This window comes from Spinacia oleracea, chromosome 5 (genome assembly GCF_020520425.1).
Source record: "Spinacia oleracea cultivar Varoflay chromosome 5, BTI_SOV_V1, whole genome shotgun sequence".
NCBI classification, from domain to species: Eukaryota; Viridiplantae; Streptophyta; class Magnoliopsida; order Caryophyllales; family Amaranthaceae; genus Spinacia; species Spinacia oleracea.
This window is the reverse complement of record NC_079491.1, coordinates 10,414,292-10,429,251: the sequence shown is the minus strand read 5'-3', so window position 1 is coordinate 10,429,251 and position 14,960 is coordinate 10,414,292. Positions and strand designations below refer to the sequence as shown.

The following is a 14,960-nucleotide window of genomic DNA, read 5'->3' as shown; positions in this document are numbered from 1 at the left end:
AAATGCACCAACTTTTGAAATTTGAAAAAAATGTATCAAGTGCCCTTATTGACTAAGGGGCGTATTGACAAATGCACATAAAAGTATAACACTACAAGTTCAGTATGTCAATCTCAGTCACTTGTGCAAGCGTATCTCATAATCACAGCATTTCCAAACATTAACCATCACAAATGTATAAGGTCACATTGTTGATATCATTACAATTTGGTAAACTAACTTGCCCCAGACCAAATAAGGACACCTCCAGAGCCACCTACTAATGACCAAGCAAAAAAGGAGCTTTAAGGACATTCACGATATAATGCTTGCTACACATATAACACCACGCGCCAGATTTAGCCGCCTCGAGCTTCTCTTTTCGTGGCATCATGCAGCAACTCAACATCAACTCCGTCTGGTGGTAATTGGACATATCTCACAACCTAACCCCTTATAAAGAAGTTCCTCACTGATAACTGCAGCAAACAAGTATACTTGTCAATTCCTGTAGCAAGATGGTATAAAAACTGGTGAATAAGGAAGCAAATTACATCAGAGGCTGCTCTGTAACCCAACCAAGACTTTCACCAGCTATACAAAATATCCAAAATATCCAGAGACATTGAAGAGTAAATCATCATAATACATGAAGATGAGATTTGCCAAAACCAAAAATGTGCTGTTACCGAGCACCAGAAGCATCTTCCAATGTTTTAACTATAAATTGATTCCACACAAAAGACAACAACTTACTCTGCCTTGATGTAAGAGAATAGGTGTCTCATGAAAACAAAAGGTAGAAAAGGTACACGAACCAATATTTCGCTCCAATTTCACTATCTAAATGAACAGCACAAAGAAGATTTTCTAAAATTCCTATACCCCTCCATCTACCTAAGTTATAATCACCAGCCATGAATGAAAAACTTCAACAAATTTGACTACACAATGACAAATAGGACAAAGATCGTGTGAATATATTGACAATTTCTATACCGACTAATTTGCTAGTCAGCCAAGAAAAAAGTTGGTAGTATGGTGACTGGCCTTTACTAAGCTAGTTCCCATCTAACTTGACAAACAAGAATTAGTTACAATGGCAGATCTGCACATTTCCCTTCAAGCAGTGTATATACAAGTATATACTACATAGCCCTATGGCAGTAAAGACCACCTTGAGGATAAAGATTAATGACCCACTCTAACAGGACATGTCTTAAGCAGCATCCAAGTCTATACAGGCTTTTGCTATCCAAGAATTTCTAACGGGATCAATGGTAAATAGTGAATACATGACAAGTAATATTTGAGATTGGCAACTGTTGTGAGATGATGATATGCTTTTAACTATACAGTAGATCGAACACGGTCCTCGGCAATATGGTTTCACATGATAAACTGATATAGAGAATCAAAACCAAAGTAAAATTTACAATTCTGGAGAAATTTACCAGGGCAGCAGAATATGCACTTCTATTGATTAGCAAGTACTTGAAGCAGAAAAGTGATCTCATCCAATTGTATAGTTAGAACTTAGAAGCTCTAATAATCACTATGTAAGCATTCACACCTCCTAGTATGCTGAGCATTCAGCATCATCTTCCATACGTGCCACACCATTCCAAGACTGTCCTTGCAGATGGTCATTTGCTGAAGAAGATCCAAGTGGCTCCCCCACAATACGCTTCAACTCATTGCGATCATGTTGCACCCTCCCACTAATCTCTAAGCACAATCCTTTATTAAGGCCTTTGCTAGAGCGCTTGTCCTTGAGAGGCTTTTCCCTAGGGCCGGGATCAATGAAAACTGGCTGCACCTGAAGGCTGGGGTTTGGTTTGATTCGACTCACTTCTTTCTTATCAGATGGCCGTAGAATGTTGAGCCCAGATTCTAGTTCTGAAGCGTCATCTTGGTTCAACAATACCTATGCAAGCACATTCACAAGTTAATTGAAAAATGACTGAAGCATCAATTCTTAATAAACAGAAGACAAATATGTGTGGCTTTACTAACCAAGTTGTTCACATTTTATGTTGGTTCAATTCTCGGAATTGCTGATATTCCATTAAATGACCTACCACATTGCATGGAAGAACTGCTGGATGGTTGGACAAGGCCTAAGAAGTGTTAATCCCCCTCAAACCCCCCCCCCCCCCCTCCCCTCACTCTCAACATCAGGCTCTGGCTTCTATTTATTGTCAAAGAAACCATAATTCGGACCCACATTGCAGATTCCAATATCCCACATATCACACTACAAGATCAATAAATCTTGATCTTAGAATCGTAAAGAACAAAAATGGTAGGCCTAGTTTTTCCCATTAGCTTAAGAAGATAAACAATCAGAAAACAAACAACTAAACATCATAAAGTAACAAGGCCAAGCAACATACCCTACGGCCAACCAAGTCGAAAGCCACGACTACTCTCTTTCGTTTCGCCTCCTCATCTGCTTTAATCTCTTCTTGTTTCTTCCTCAAAAGTTCTTTTTCCTGGAAAAGGATAGAATAACCAATAAAAATCTGCATTCTCATTAACGTAGAGTGAAGTTACAGCAGTATCTCTTACAACAGAACTGGATCATATACCTCGATTGATAGCCAGCTATTACCCTCATCATAGTAATCACTTTGGTCATCAATGACACTTGTACGTGCTGCTGCATTCCGATCAAAATCAACAAGTCTCTTGGCATAAGCATTTGCAGCTACCTCAGCTTCCGTTTCAGGTACAGAAGACATCTCCAAACCAGCATATGTGCTTCCTTCTTTCAGCACTAGAGCCCCACAAAAATTACAAGGCCCTTCCCCTTCCTGTTCACATACTATTTTACCGCAAGATAAGCAGTTGCTCACCAATTTATGCCGGCGTGCCTGGCAAGAGCAAGGTTTGCCTTGCTGATATACGATAGATCCTTTGGCAGCTTCTGCAAGTGAAATAACCTTCCCACCCTTTTTCTTTCTAGAATTGCTCTGTTGCTTGTTTCCCGACTCTGCAACCTGTGTTTTCACCGGATTAAATTGGCTATTAGAAGCTGAAGCCTCTTTCTGTACCCTTGATGGTTTCTTAGCTCCACTGGTCAAGCCTTCATCAGCGCTTGGCTTGACATATGCCTGTAATGTGGAAGGAGGACCACCCACAACTTCAGGTGATGCTGAGAAACCCCTTCGTCTCAAGTATTCCTGTATCACAGTTTTGCCTGCTTCCTCGCCAATAATGTTCTGTTGTCATCACAGAAGCAAGAAATTAATCCAGATACATACAAATTTGCAAAAACCATGTACTTGTACATCTATTTCAACCATTAGAAGTTCTTTGTTATCAGCACATTTACACTTTGTTTGGATCAGCAAAAATGGAGAGAAAGGGAGGGAAGGGAAAGGGAGGGATCAATCTCCCTTGTTTGGATAAAAGGTTGGAGAGATTTAATAAACACCGTCCTCCAAATCTTCACCAATAAACCAAGCACCCTTGACTTTTGTACTGATATCTCTCCCCATTCTATCTCTCTCTAGAACCTTACTTTCCCCAGTGTGTGTTGTGCCACCAGGGAATATGCAAAACATTTCGGGCCACCAAACCCTGCAACTGATGAGAAGGCGGTATATACTATATTTCCATTGCATTCCCAGCCATTTTTTCCCAGTGACCTTTCATTTCCACGACTTGCACAATTTGCAAAACTCCGACAACTTTACCGTTTCTGGGAATCCAGACCATCAAGGGTGACCTCCCAATCCCAGATCGCACAAATTAGCAATCTGGCTTAGTTTAAATGTTCAAATGCATTCTTTCACACAATTGAAAATATCAAGAAACTAAGAAACAATGCAGGACCAAAACAAACAACTCCCCCTTCTTTCGCCATAATCCTACACCCCAACACTATCCCTTTTTGATGAATTTTGCTGACAATTTCTACAATGTTAAACCTTTTCCTTAATCAACCATGTTCAGAATCACAAAATAAATCATTGACAACCCCCAATTTAGCTTTAAGATTAACAACAAAGTTTTCATCGCAATCAAGAATTTTTCATAGCATAAGGACGATAATGAATCAAAAATTATTCCGTATTCAATTACAAAATATTGGATTAACCCCAAAAATATAAAAAGGCTGAATAATCAATTGCTAATTTCACCAAATTTTCAGGGCAATCGAAGAAATTGAAACAGAAAATAAATCAAGGCGAAGAGAGAGGAAGTATATTACATCAAGGTATTCTTTGGCGTCAATAGGAGGAGCGAATTCACAGTAAGAAACGAGGCCGGAAATCATATCAGAATCGAAGTCTAAAGCGGTTTCAACTCGTTTGCACAATTCGTTTAATTCCTTCTCAAGCCACTTCCCAGGCGACTCCATAGTTGATTTTCTCTTTCGTACGACGGCGGTGGCGGAGGTAATGCTGGTAGTGGACGATGGTGGTGGCGACGGGGGTTTTTCTTTATTAGCAATTTCGGACTTTTGGTTGGTGTGCGGTGTGCCTGTGCGCAATCAGCAAGTGCTTATTGAGTTATTGAAAATAGTACAAATCACATACGGGTAAAGATTGGCCGGTGGGTCGGGTTTGACCCAGCCTATCATGACATAACCATATTGAATCACATGGGTCGGATACACTTATTACTCATGACACAATCCGCTTAATTTGGATTTTTTTTGATGTGTTGTGGGTCGAATTATTTCAACAAAGCCCATTTGACTCATCCCATCAGACCCGACACAATCCGCCACGGCACACCCGACCCACCCAACCCAACACAAGAACCCAACCCACTCAACACACGAACACAACTCGCGAAACTCATCATAATTTAAACAATTTTATATGTTTAAAATGCCAATAAATTCTAATTTTATTATGTAAATATACATTAACCACATTTATGTGAGTAAGTGAATAACATAAAAATTAATTAATTTAAAATCATACAAATTTTGTAATTTTTAACGCTTAATTAATCGTCCAAACCTACCTGACCCAAATCAGTTCTTAAACCCACCAAACCCACTTGACCCATCGGAATCACATATGTCGTAACTAACAAACCCATTATCAGACCCACCTGGCCAACACGACCCACCTCGATCCACGGCCCACGTAACCCACGGCCCACGTAACCCATGACCCATCATGTACTGTGTCCATTTTTTCCGACACATCCCACGACTCGACCCACCGTAGTTTAACTGAGGCGGGTCGTGTGTCAATTATCCCTGACCCACGACCCACCAAACTCACCCACGACCCACCCAACCCGCCACATTGGCCATCTCTACATACGGGCTACTCCGTAACCTAATTGTAAATAAATTGAGTTTTAAATTTGATCAAGTTATTTTATTATCAACTTTTATTCATTTAAACTCCAATATTACTCGATCTGTATTTTTTTTAGAAAGCACATGTTGACCGGCACAACTATTAAAGAAATATGGAATAATTGAATCTATACTAATATATTAAAAGGCGTTGAGAAAAATGTCTATGTGGCACGTATTATTCTTCCTTTTGCGTCACATCATCCACTCACCAAATGAGATGTCATATTATGGACAACCAAAAATCAATATGTACAATGAGATTCGAACTCTATACCTCAAGTGCGGAGGATAAATCTCATTACCATCTTAACCAACAACCATTTGTGGTTTATCTCTTCACATTAATTTATAAATGAATGTTAACATGAAGTTTACGACAATTAAACTTTTATGTGACTTTTTATTTTCTATTGACTATTTTGGAAAAAAATAATAATTAAAGAATTAGGACAACCATGAATAAACATGATGTCATAAGTCTCATTCATCAACTACAAAAATGCCTTGCATGACTGCATATGTCTAATTTGGTGTTGGTTAATTTTGAATCACCAGGCCCGACCCTAAACATGTCCAACATGGGACACAGAATAGGGCCTCATGTTAACAAGGGCCCAAAACTTGCTGAAAATCTTAGCTTGCAGTAAAAAACAAAGGAAAAGTAACAAACAAACGCATAAAAAGATGAAAGTAAAAGCAGGTGGCCACATAAGCAAATTTTGTCTCTTTCTTTTCCTTTTTCAAGGCAGAGAAGATATTAGTGGGGCCTCCACTTAACTTTATGCTACAAGTATTAGTTTGGTTTTTACTACTCCATAGTCCATACAAATCATATTTCATATTCCAGCACAGGGCCCCCATTTTCTTTGGGCGGGGCCTGTGAATCACTTATTTCCACTAGAAATTATATAAATTGTAAGATGATGCAGTTGAAAAATTATTTCTCATGATAAATGACTTAGTGTGTTTGTGTAGTTGACGAACTTGATGAATGTTTTCACTTAATGCTATACATGTATCTTATCAAATATTTTGCTCAAGAAAAATCTAAAATTTTAACTATTTAATGTAGCAATCGGGGCATCGTCCGAGCCACACACTAGTTTGATATGATAATGATGCAAGTGAGTTAGTTGACAATAAATAAATATTTTTTTAAAAAATAAAATGGAGATGAAATTACCTATGATTTGAGCGGATTCATAGAAAAATGGGATTTTGGGAGAGAAAGAGAATATACTACGTATGTATAACTGGTTGACTACTATGACTGTAGTGTTGTAATGTAGCTAGGGGTTAAGAAAATGGGTGAAGTGAAGTTGGGGAAAAAGTTGTGTGGATATGGGCTTGTGTATTGTGGGCTATGATAATATTTTGATATTTTCTCAAAATTTTGGATAATATTTCGGATATCGGATATTCGGAAATGTTAAATTTACTATCCGAATTGATATCTATCCGATATCCTATTTTTTGGATCGGATATCTGATCCGGAATTATTTTTCGGATCGGATATCCAAAACTCGGATCAAATACGAATCAGATATTCGGATTTTCAAATAGTTTTACTCAGCCCTATTGGGAAGTTGGTGTACAAGTTACAAAAAATGGAATTGTAACTCCTAAAAAATCGAAAGTAGTAGTTGTGACTCCTAAAAAAATAAGTAGAAAAAAATAAAGAACTGGCCAAACCCCTCTTATTTTATATCAGACCGAGCAAATTTTTTAAAGGATGGCCTTCCTAGACACGGCCCAAGCCCGGCAACGTGCCCGTGTGCCATATTGTGCAACGCGCGGATGGTGCAGGGGCCCGCACGTAGATCTACGTGCACCTGCACCAAAACGCAAAAAACAAAAAAAATACAAAAAGAACATAAGAAACTAAACAAAAAGAACATAATAGAGTAAACGAAAAGAACATTAACCAAAAGCTGAAAATAACACTAATGTTAAAAAACTAAAGAAAATGTACAAAATTGAAAACACCATATTCTCTCTCCTGATACACTATAAAAAGAACAATTATTTTACAAAAAGAACATCATGTGAAAAATGCAACAGAAAAACCAAAAAAAAAAAAACATATTATCGATAATATTATAAAAATTTAAAAACAGTAAAAAAATTTAAAAAGAACACAAAATAATTAAAAAAGAACAACAACTTTTTTAGAAAACACAAAGAACAAAATCAAAAGAAAAATAAAATAACAAAAACTCAAAAAAATTTAAGAAAAAGACAAAAAAAAAAAAAGAGAACAAGAGAACAAAACACATGAAAAAGAACAACATTTTCTTTTTCCTTATGGAACAAAAGAACAGAATGAAAGGGACGAAAAGAACAACAAATCTATGTTCTTTTATTAGTTGTATTTGTTCTTTTCAAACCACTTAGTGTTCTAATTAAAAAGACAAAAACGACGATATTTTGATGCACTTAAAACTAGATCTATATTTTTATTTAAATGTATTTTTGTTCTTATCCAACGCATCAGATCTATGTTCTTTTATTAAGTGTTATTTGTTCTATTCAAACGATTTTATGTTCTAATTAAAAAAGACGAAACGACGATTTTTTGATGCACTTAAAACTAAATCTATATTTTTAAAAAAATTATTTTTGTTCTTTTACCACGAATCAGACTATGTTCTTTTTTAAGTGTTATGTGTTCTTTTCAAACCATTATATGTTCTTTTTTTTAACAATCTATGTACGTTGATATAAAAGAACAAACTATGTTGATTTAAAAGAACAAACTATGTTGATGCCACAGTAAAAGTAAAGTTGTGAAAAGAACATTACAATTTGAAAAGAACATTAGAGGAAAGAACAAGGAAACGTACCTTAAACACTTGATCAACATTTATCAGGAGCATCAATATCTTTTAATAAATCTTGAAAAACTGATCTCAATCCTCGGAAAATATCACGCTCTCCAGATATTCTCTTGCTTTGAAAACTGGCCAAATTGAACTAGTGTTTTTCTTAATTCACTCATTTTTCAACAAAGGAGAAACACTCAGAAGGAATTTTAGAGAGAGAATAAGGAAAAAAATACATTTTTACTCTTTCACTCACCATCTCACTCTTTCTCTCTCAAAAAATCTCTCTTATGTTGAGAGAATATAAATCCTCTCCTCTTTCTCTCTCTAAAATGTATTTATGAAATGACTAATGGTTATGATTCATAAGTACAATTATTATATATATAGTTGCTGGGAAATAGAAAATGAAAAAATAGGAAGTAGAATCAAAGAATAACAGAGAAGGAGAAAGGAAAAATTCTTAAAGAGTGCATAATGAGAACTATGCACGTGTTTTTATTTTGTTCTTTTAGCAGAATATTATAAAAAGAACAAATGAAAAGACTAAAAGAACAAATAGAGAGACTAAAAGAACAAGTCAAGTACCTTGTCCAACAATAATATATGATTCGGAATCATCATTTTCATCATTCTGTTATGAATTATCAAGCATATTATTCACAATATCTGAAAAAATAATAGGTTAACATGTATAAAACCAAGAAAAAGAACGCAACCAAAAGAACAAAGGATAAATAAAAAGTAAGAAGAAAAATAACACAATAAAATAAAAAGAACAAGTTATGAAACGCAAATGAAATTGAAAATAATAAAAAAGAAGAACACAATAGAATGAAAGAACAAATTATGAAACGCAAATGGTCTACTTTTCTACTATAATGAAGCTGTTCTTTTAATATGAGCATAAAGAAATTGTTCTTTTAATACGAGCATATGTTCTTTTAATACGTAAAACTGTTCTTTCTGGAAAAAAATCGTAATTACATAATCCGAATCTTCAAAATCAGCGATTTCAACGAAATCAGCGTGTTGTTACATAATTTGATTCATTAAAATCATCAAAACTCGATTATTACAAAAACAAAATCATCAAAATAATCAAAATCATCAAACACGATTATTACAAAATCAAAATCATCAAAACCTAGAATTTATTATTTCAAAATTGAAAAATTACCTCCCAAAATCTGATTATCAGCTGCAGGATTCAGATTTGAAGAAGAAGAATCGATTTAATTTGATGTTGAAGCAGAAAAATCAACGAATTTTTGGGAATTTTCACTACTTTCTCTCTCCAAGAACCATTTTAGAAAACCTAGTTCATACTTTCTCTCTCTTCTTCACAATTTGAGTTCAAAACATAAAATCTAGAAGAATATATATCGCAAGAAGAAAGCAAATCGAATAAAAAACGCGAAATACAGAGCTGAAAAGAACAGAGCCTTTAATGTTCCTTTGTTCTAGGGTATTGTTCTTTTGTTCAAGGAAAATGTTCTTTTCGTTTCCGGGATTTAATGAAACACGCGCGTTTTATGTGTTTTTTTGTGTCGTTTTGTTTCCGTTGCACCTAGAGCACGGTGCACACGCCTGCACCATCAAATTTGCGCCATATTGTGCCTAAGCCTAATTTCAATCATATCCATTTAATATGATTTGTCGTGTGGGCCCGTGTCTTGCCTTGACTTTGTCGTTTTTATAACTTCGTGCCCGTACAGTGTCAGACCGTGATTTTTCCTTAGGACGTGCACTCTTTAGAAGAAGTTATATACTTGTATTTTGCTTACATAAACGTACATTTGACTTGAGAAACCAAAAACCCTAAAGCTAAGAAGATGATAAAATACATTATTCTGTAGGATTATGAGAGTTCTATTCAATTCCAAATTGGTTTAGGGTAGTCTTTACGTAACTCAAACATTGTACTATAAATAGGGCACGAGTCAATCAATAACATTCAAGCTTTTATCTCTCAATAATATTTTACAGAAGAAGTGGCCGGCCGTCGTCTTCGTCATCAGCATCATCTTCATAATCATGGTTGAAACTGAAAGGAAAAGAAAAGCAGTGTCTACTCCATCCATACCTGATGAAATGATCCTGGAAATATTCTCACACTTACCTGCAGAATCTCTCCTTGGTCTAATCAACGACTTCGATAATCTCCCGAACCTAAGAAACTCGCTTCGAACGCCTTTCTTCGTGAAAAAGCACGCCTTCAACATGACGAACACACCGGAGATAAGGGAACTCATCACGAACACACCGGAGCCAGTTCAGGGCGACGGCGGCGTCGACGTCGACGACGGCGTTATTATCTCACAGGTTAATCTCAGGGAACTCCTCCTGGAATCATCTTGTTGCAAAACTATTCATAATCGTTTAGACAAATTGTTTTACAACATCACTTCTAAATTACCACTACTACAAAAATAAGGGAAGAGACCCCTTTTGAGGGCCTTAAAGACCTTTTTTAAGGAGGTCTCTATCTCACAGGTCTTTTTGATAAAGAGACCCCTTCATATGAGAGGGTCTCTTTGTTAGAAAAAAAAACCCATTAGGTAAGATAGGAGGTCTCTTTTTAAAGCAAAAAATTAAATATTTTAAAAGGAAAAAAGACCCAATATGTGAGATAGGTGGTCTCTACGGTGATTCCACGAAAACCCCCTACCACACCTAACGGGTCTCTTTGCCTTTTTAATTTTAAAAAATTATGGTTCAAGAGTGACCTATTATCTCACATAACAGGTCTCTTTGACATTCTTTTATTTAAAAAAAAACATTTATTATGACATGTCTCATCCTCCCTCATTACCTAAAAGTACATGAATCGAGCAACAACTAGAAAATTCAACAAATATTAAATTCAAATCATACAAACAAATACAAACAATTCATGATCGATCACACCCAGATAGATCTAAACAATTACACTTACATATCTAAAAATTGGACAAATACAAGAATAAAACCACGTTCAACCATGTATGAATTCGATACAAAAATATTATGAAACAAAAAAAGTTGCTAATAAAATCTTAGTGTTCTACTATAGTCAGTCAAGTAAAACCAACACGGGCACGAGAATCCGGTGGCTCATTCATTTGACCATAGAGGCGTATGTAGAAGAGCATATTTGTTGTCAGCCAAGATGAAACACAAATGGGTGAGCCACCTGATTATGACAACGAAAGTTAGAAAACTAGGGTAATTAAGCTGTTAGATTAAATGGAGAAACGGTGTCATTGGCAACATACCATGTGTTTCAGCAACGTTGTTGATAAGTTCCAGAATAAGCCCAACATCTCAAATTTAGCAGCCTAATCTTTCCTCCCTTTGTGGTAGAATATCAACAACCTTAGAAAGCTGAAAAACATGCAGATATAAGTAATACGCCAGAATGCCACAACACTTTCAAGAGGAGAAGAAGTTACATTGCAAAATTCACCTTAAATTTAGTAACAAGGCTTGCTGCATGCTTAGTTGCCAGTTTGATACAAGAGGGTGCCTATCTGTGAATAGGCAGATAGTTGCCGGTGCAGCACTGCCACCACAAATGTCAACATATAAACACCAACAAATCTCTGAGACAAAAAAATAACGTTGGCCTAGAAGATATCAAGTCCCTCATTCAGGTGAATAATATATGATATCATAACAAACGATGCAAACACATGATAATTTAAACTACTACTAAAATGCAAAATGAATGATCTGATAAACATGGGAGGTGACAAGAAGAAATTGAAGGAAATAATGCCCTTGGTCCAAGTATGCATTCTATGTTAAGTCTAATAAATGCGGTTCAGTATTAATTAACAAGTTAATAATTCAGTGAGATCAAGTGAGCTGAATGCCTAGCTAGAGGCCGCTTCAGTTCAAGTGGAATTAATGATATTAATCCACAGCTTACTCTTGACTGAACCCGTAGGGTCACACAAATAGTACGTAAACGGATCAAGTATTTAATGGCATTAAATACTCCATCTATGAATATTCGGAACCGACGGATCTTGGTTTCAGTGGGAGCTAAGATCGTCACAGGCAAGAAATGAATACTCCGGAAACGATGATATTGCCGGAAACGGAAATATGGATCGTATCGGAAATATGAATATTATCCAAGTCGTAGATGTTACCGGAAACGGAAACATGGTACGTGTCGGAAAATATTATTGGAAATGGAAATATTACCAGAATCGGAAATATTGCCGGAAACGGAAATATTGTCAGAATCGGAAATATTGCCGGAATCGGAAAATAATTCCGGAAACGGAAATATTAAATATTTGTTCGAAACGGAAATTAATTCCGGAATCGGAAATATTAAATATTGTTCGTATCGGAAATAGATTCCGGAAATGGAAATTTAATCGGAAGCGTATCGTACGAATTAGCATCGGACGAGGCTTGCCGGACGAAGGCCCAGCACGAAGCCGGGGCCATCGCCCAGCAAGCATGCGCGCCACAAGCCCAGCCAAGGCAGCGCCCAGGCCTACCGCAAGGCAGGCCCAGCGCGCGCCAAGGGCCACGGATGCGTGGGCCGTGCTGCGCGGGCTGCTGCTCGCACGCGCATGGGCAGCCCTTGTGGCTGCCGTATGTGTGTGAGTTTGTGCTCATGCGTGATTCCTGAATCTACAAGAGTCAGTGTATGATTAAATTTCTATTCCTAATTGGATAAATTAATTAAATAGAATTCATGTAGGATTCTAATTTCAATTAATTCGTATCCTACTAGGATTACGATTCCTTTTCCATAACTCTATAAATAAAGGCCTAGGGGTCATAATTTATATACAAGTTTCAAAGTATTCAAAAGTGAGTTTTTTGAGAGAAAATTAAAACACATCTTGCTCATAAAAGTGCCGAATTTTCTAGTACCTTAAGGGCGATTCTAGTTGGTCAATCTTAAGGCGGATCCGGACGTGCTGTGGACTATCTACGGAGGGACGACATTTGGAGTCCTAAAAGACTTGTTCTTGTTCGGTTCGGGCGCAGCTAGGGAGGGCACGCAACAAAGAGTATGCATCTAATTATGCTATATGATTATGTGTAAATAATATGATTCCTGGGTTAATGGTTGTTTCCGCATGATTTATGTAAATGTCATATGTATCATAACCTAACAGTGGTATCACGAGCCCCTTATTATTTTCATAATCTAAATTGCATGAACATGGTTAAATATTACAAATTTGCAAGAATTAAAAGGGGTGATTAATTTTCGTAATTGTTAATTAATTGCAAATTGCGTTTATTTAATTATATGTACGCAGTTTTTCGGCAGTTTCTTCATTACTCATCCGAATTGAGTGATTTTTGTGTCAATTCCGCATGTAAAAGGCATTCTAAAATTTTGACAAAAATAGTATTTTTCTGCCGAACCCAGAATTCTCAAATTCGAAGCCTAACTATGACTTTTCGAAGGTTTTAGTTTTTCGGATGCAAAATTTCGTAAATTTAAGATGTTAAATTAAATATTTGCGATTCCTGTTGATAAATCTTGAATTTTTGATTGACCTACTGCATATGTTTAACAAGTTTGAAATGCCTAGTCTTGTTAATTATGCAATCTAATTTGTAATTATGATTAATTTGTTGAAAATTAGAATAATTTAGAATTAATTTGATTTTCATAATTAATTATAATTTAATTAGAAACCTATGATTAAAAACCACCATAAAAATTATAAATTTACGATAAATTTTAAATTTTTATGACCTAGACTTGAATCCATAACAATCGGAAATCAATTGGATAATAAATTTTCGATTTTTTCGCCCTAAAATTATGAAATTAATAATATTTATTAATTTGTCATTAATTTTAAATATAAATTTTAAATTTTCTTGCGATTCGTTCAAATAACTTGCACGCACGGAGCAATGGACGCTTCGTGTTACCCTTAAGGGGTGTTGTATAATGCGGGCATGCGACGACGAGCAAGGGAGCTCGTCGCCCGTGCGGCACGAATGCAATGAGCAAGGGCGTAGTGCACGAGCGCAAGGCAGCGGCCCTGCCTTGTGTCGTGTGCCACGAGCAATGAACGAATGGGCATGGGCGAAGGGCGAGCCAAGGCAGTCGCGTGTGGGCAGCAAGCGAGCTGCGCCACAACGCGCGCTGCCTCGCACAAGTGCGCGCAGCCTCGCGCGCAGCGAGCGCAAGCTCGCGTGCCACGAGCGCTGCGCCCAGCACTGCTCGCGCGCGCAGCGCGCGATGTCGCTCGCCCAGCGAGCGATGTCGCGCCCCAGCGAGCGATGGCTCGCGCGCGCAGCGCGCGATGTCGCTCGCCCAGCGAGCGATGTCGCGCCCCAGCGAGCGATGGCTCGCGCGCACAGCGAGCGAGCCAGCGCGCCCAGCGAGCGATCTCGCGCGCGCGCACTGCGAGCGATAGCTCGCGTGCGATGGGGCGCTGTGCGGAGGCTTGCGATAGGACAGCAGCAGCTATGCGACGAGCGCATGGGCTGCGCGCACATGGCCAGCAATGGCTGTGTGCGTGCGGCCCATGGGCGTGCAACGCGTAGGGTGTTTGCGTTACGATTAGATCGTTTTGAATGTTTAATTTGAAAATTTCAGTTCACGTAATTTTAATTAATTTTAAAATTAATAATTTGAATTAATTTCTTGGATTTTAATTTTGAATATTATAATTATAATAAATGGAATTTATTCTAATTATTTTACTAAAATTAAAATCATGAATTAATTTAAATGCGACTGAAATTAAATTAGATTTTTTGGATTCAATTATAAATTTATATGAGCTTTAAATTTTAATTAAATTTGTATGTTTCCGGTTAGACTAGAAATACAATTTTATGTTTA

At 37.0% G+C, this 14,960-nt stretch overlaps 1 protein-coding gene and 1 long non-coding RNA gene across 3 annotated transcripts; both read right to left on the bottom strand.

The window, feature by feature from the left end:
- Positions 1 to 78: 78 nt before the first annotated feature.
- LOC110799296 (uncharacterized) lies at positions 79 to 4,488 on the bottom strand. 2 transcript variants are annotated; one of them, XR_002536363.2, is made up of 5 exons: positions 4,199 to 4,485; positions 2,571 to 3,203; positions 2,376 to 2,474; positions 1,434 to 1,906; positions 79 to 458 (listed from the first exon to the last, which is right to left on the bottom strand). XR_002536363.2 is itself a non-coding variant. In XM_022004529.2 (5 exons), exons 1-4 carry the CDS (start codon positions 4,346 to 4,348, stop codon positions 1,556 to 1,558), a joined length of 1,233 nt encoding a protein of 410 aa, XP_021860221.2. In that variant the 5' UTR covers positions 4,349 to 4,488; the 3' UTR covers positions 79 to 458; positions 1,553 to 1,555. The 2 variants fall into 2 exon arrangements, 1 of the variants encoding a protein (XP_021860221.2); XM_022004529.2 differs by having other exon boundaries at positions 1,553 to 1,906; positions 4,199 to 4,488.
- Positions 4,489 to 11,111: 6,623 nt separating this feature from the next.
- LOC130460724 (uncharacterized) lies at positions 11,112 to 11,826 on the bottom strand. The gene is made up of 3 exons (XR_008920811.1): positions 11,583 to 11,826; positions 11,392 to 11,500; positions 11,112 to 11,309 (listed from the first exon to the last, which is right to left on the bottom strand). It is a non-coding gene; the product is annotated as an uncharacterized lncRNA (long non-coding RNA).
- Positions 11,827 to 14,960: the final 3,134 nt, after the last annotated feature.

Coding starts and splice junctions, on each gene's coding strand:
- LOC110799296 (XM_022004529.2), bottom strand. CDS start 4,348: ATGGAGTCGCCTGGGAAGTGGCTTGAGAAGGAATTAAACGAATTGTGC. Junction 3,204..4,198: donor ACGCCAAAGAATACCTTGAT/GTAATATACTTC, acceptor TGATGACAACAG/AACATTATTGGCGAGGAAGC. Junction 2,475..2,570: donor ATAGCTGGCTATCAATCGAG/GTATATGATCCA, acceptor ATCCTTTTCCAG/GAAAAAGAACTTTTGAGGAA.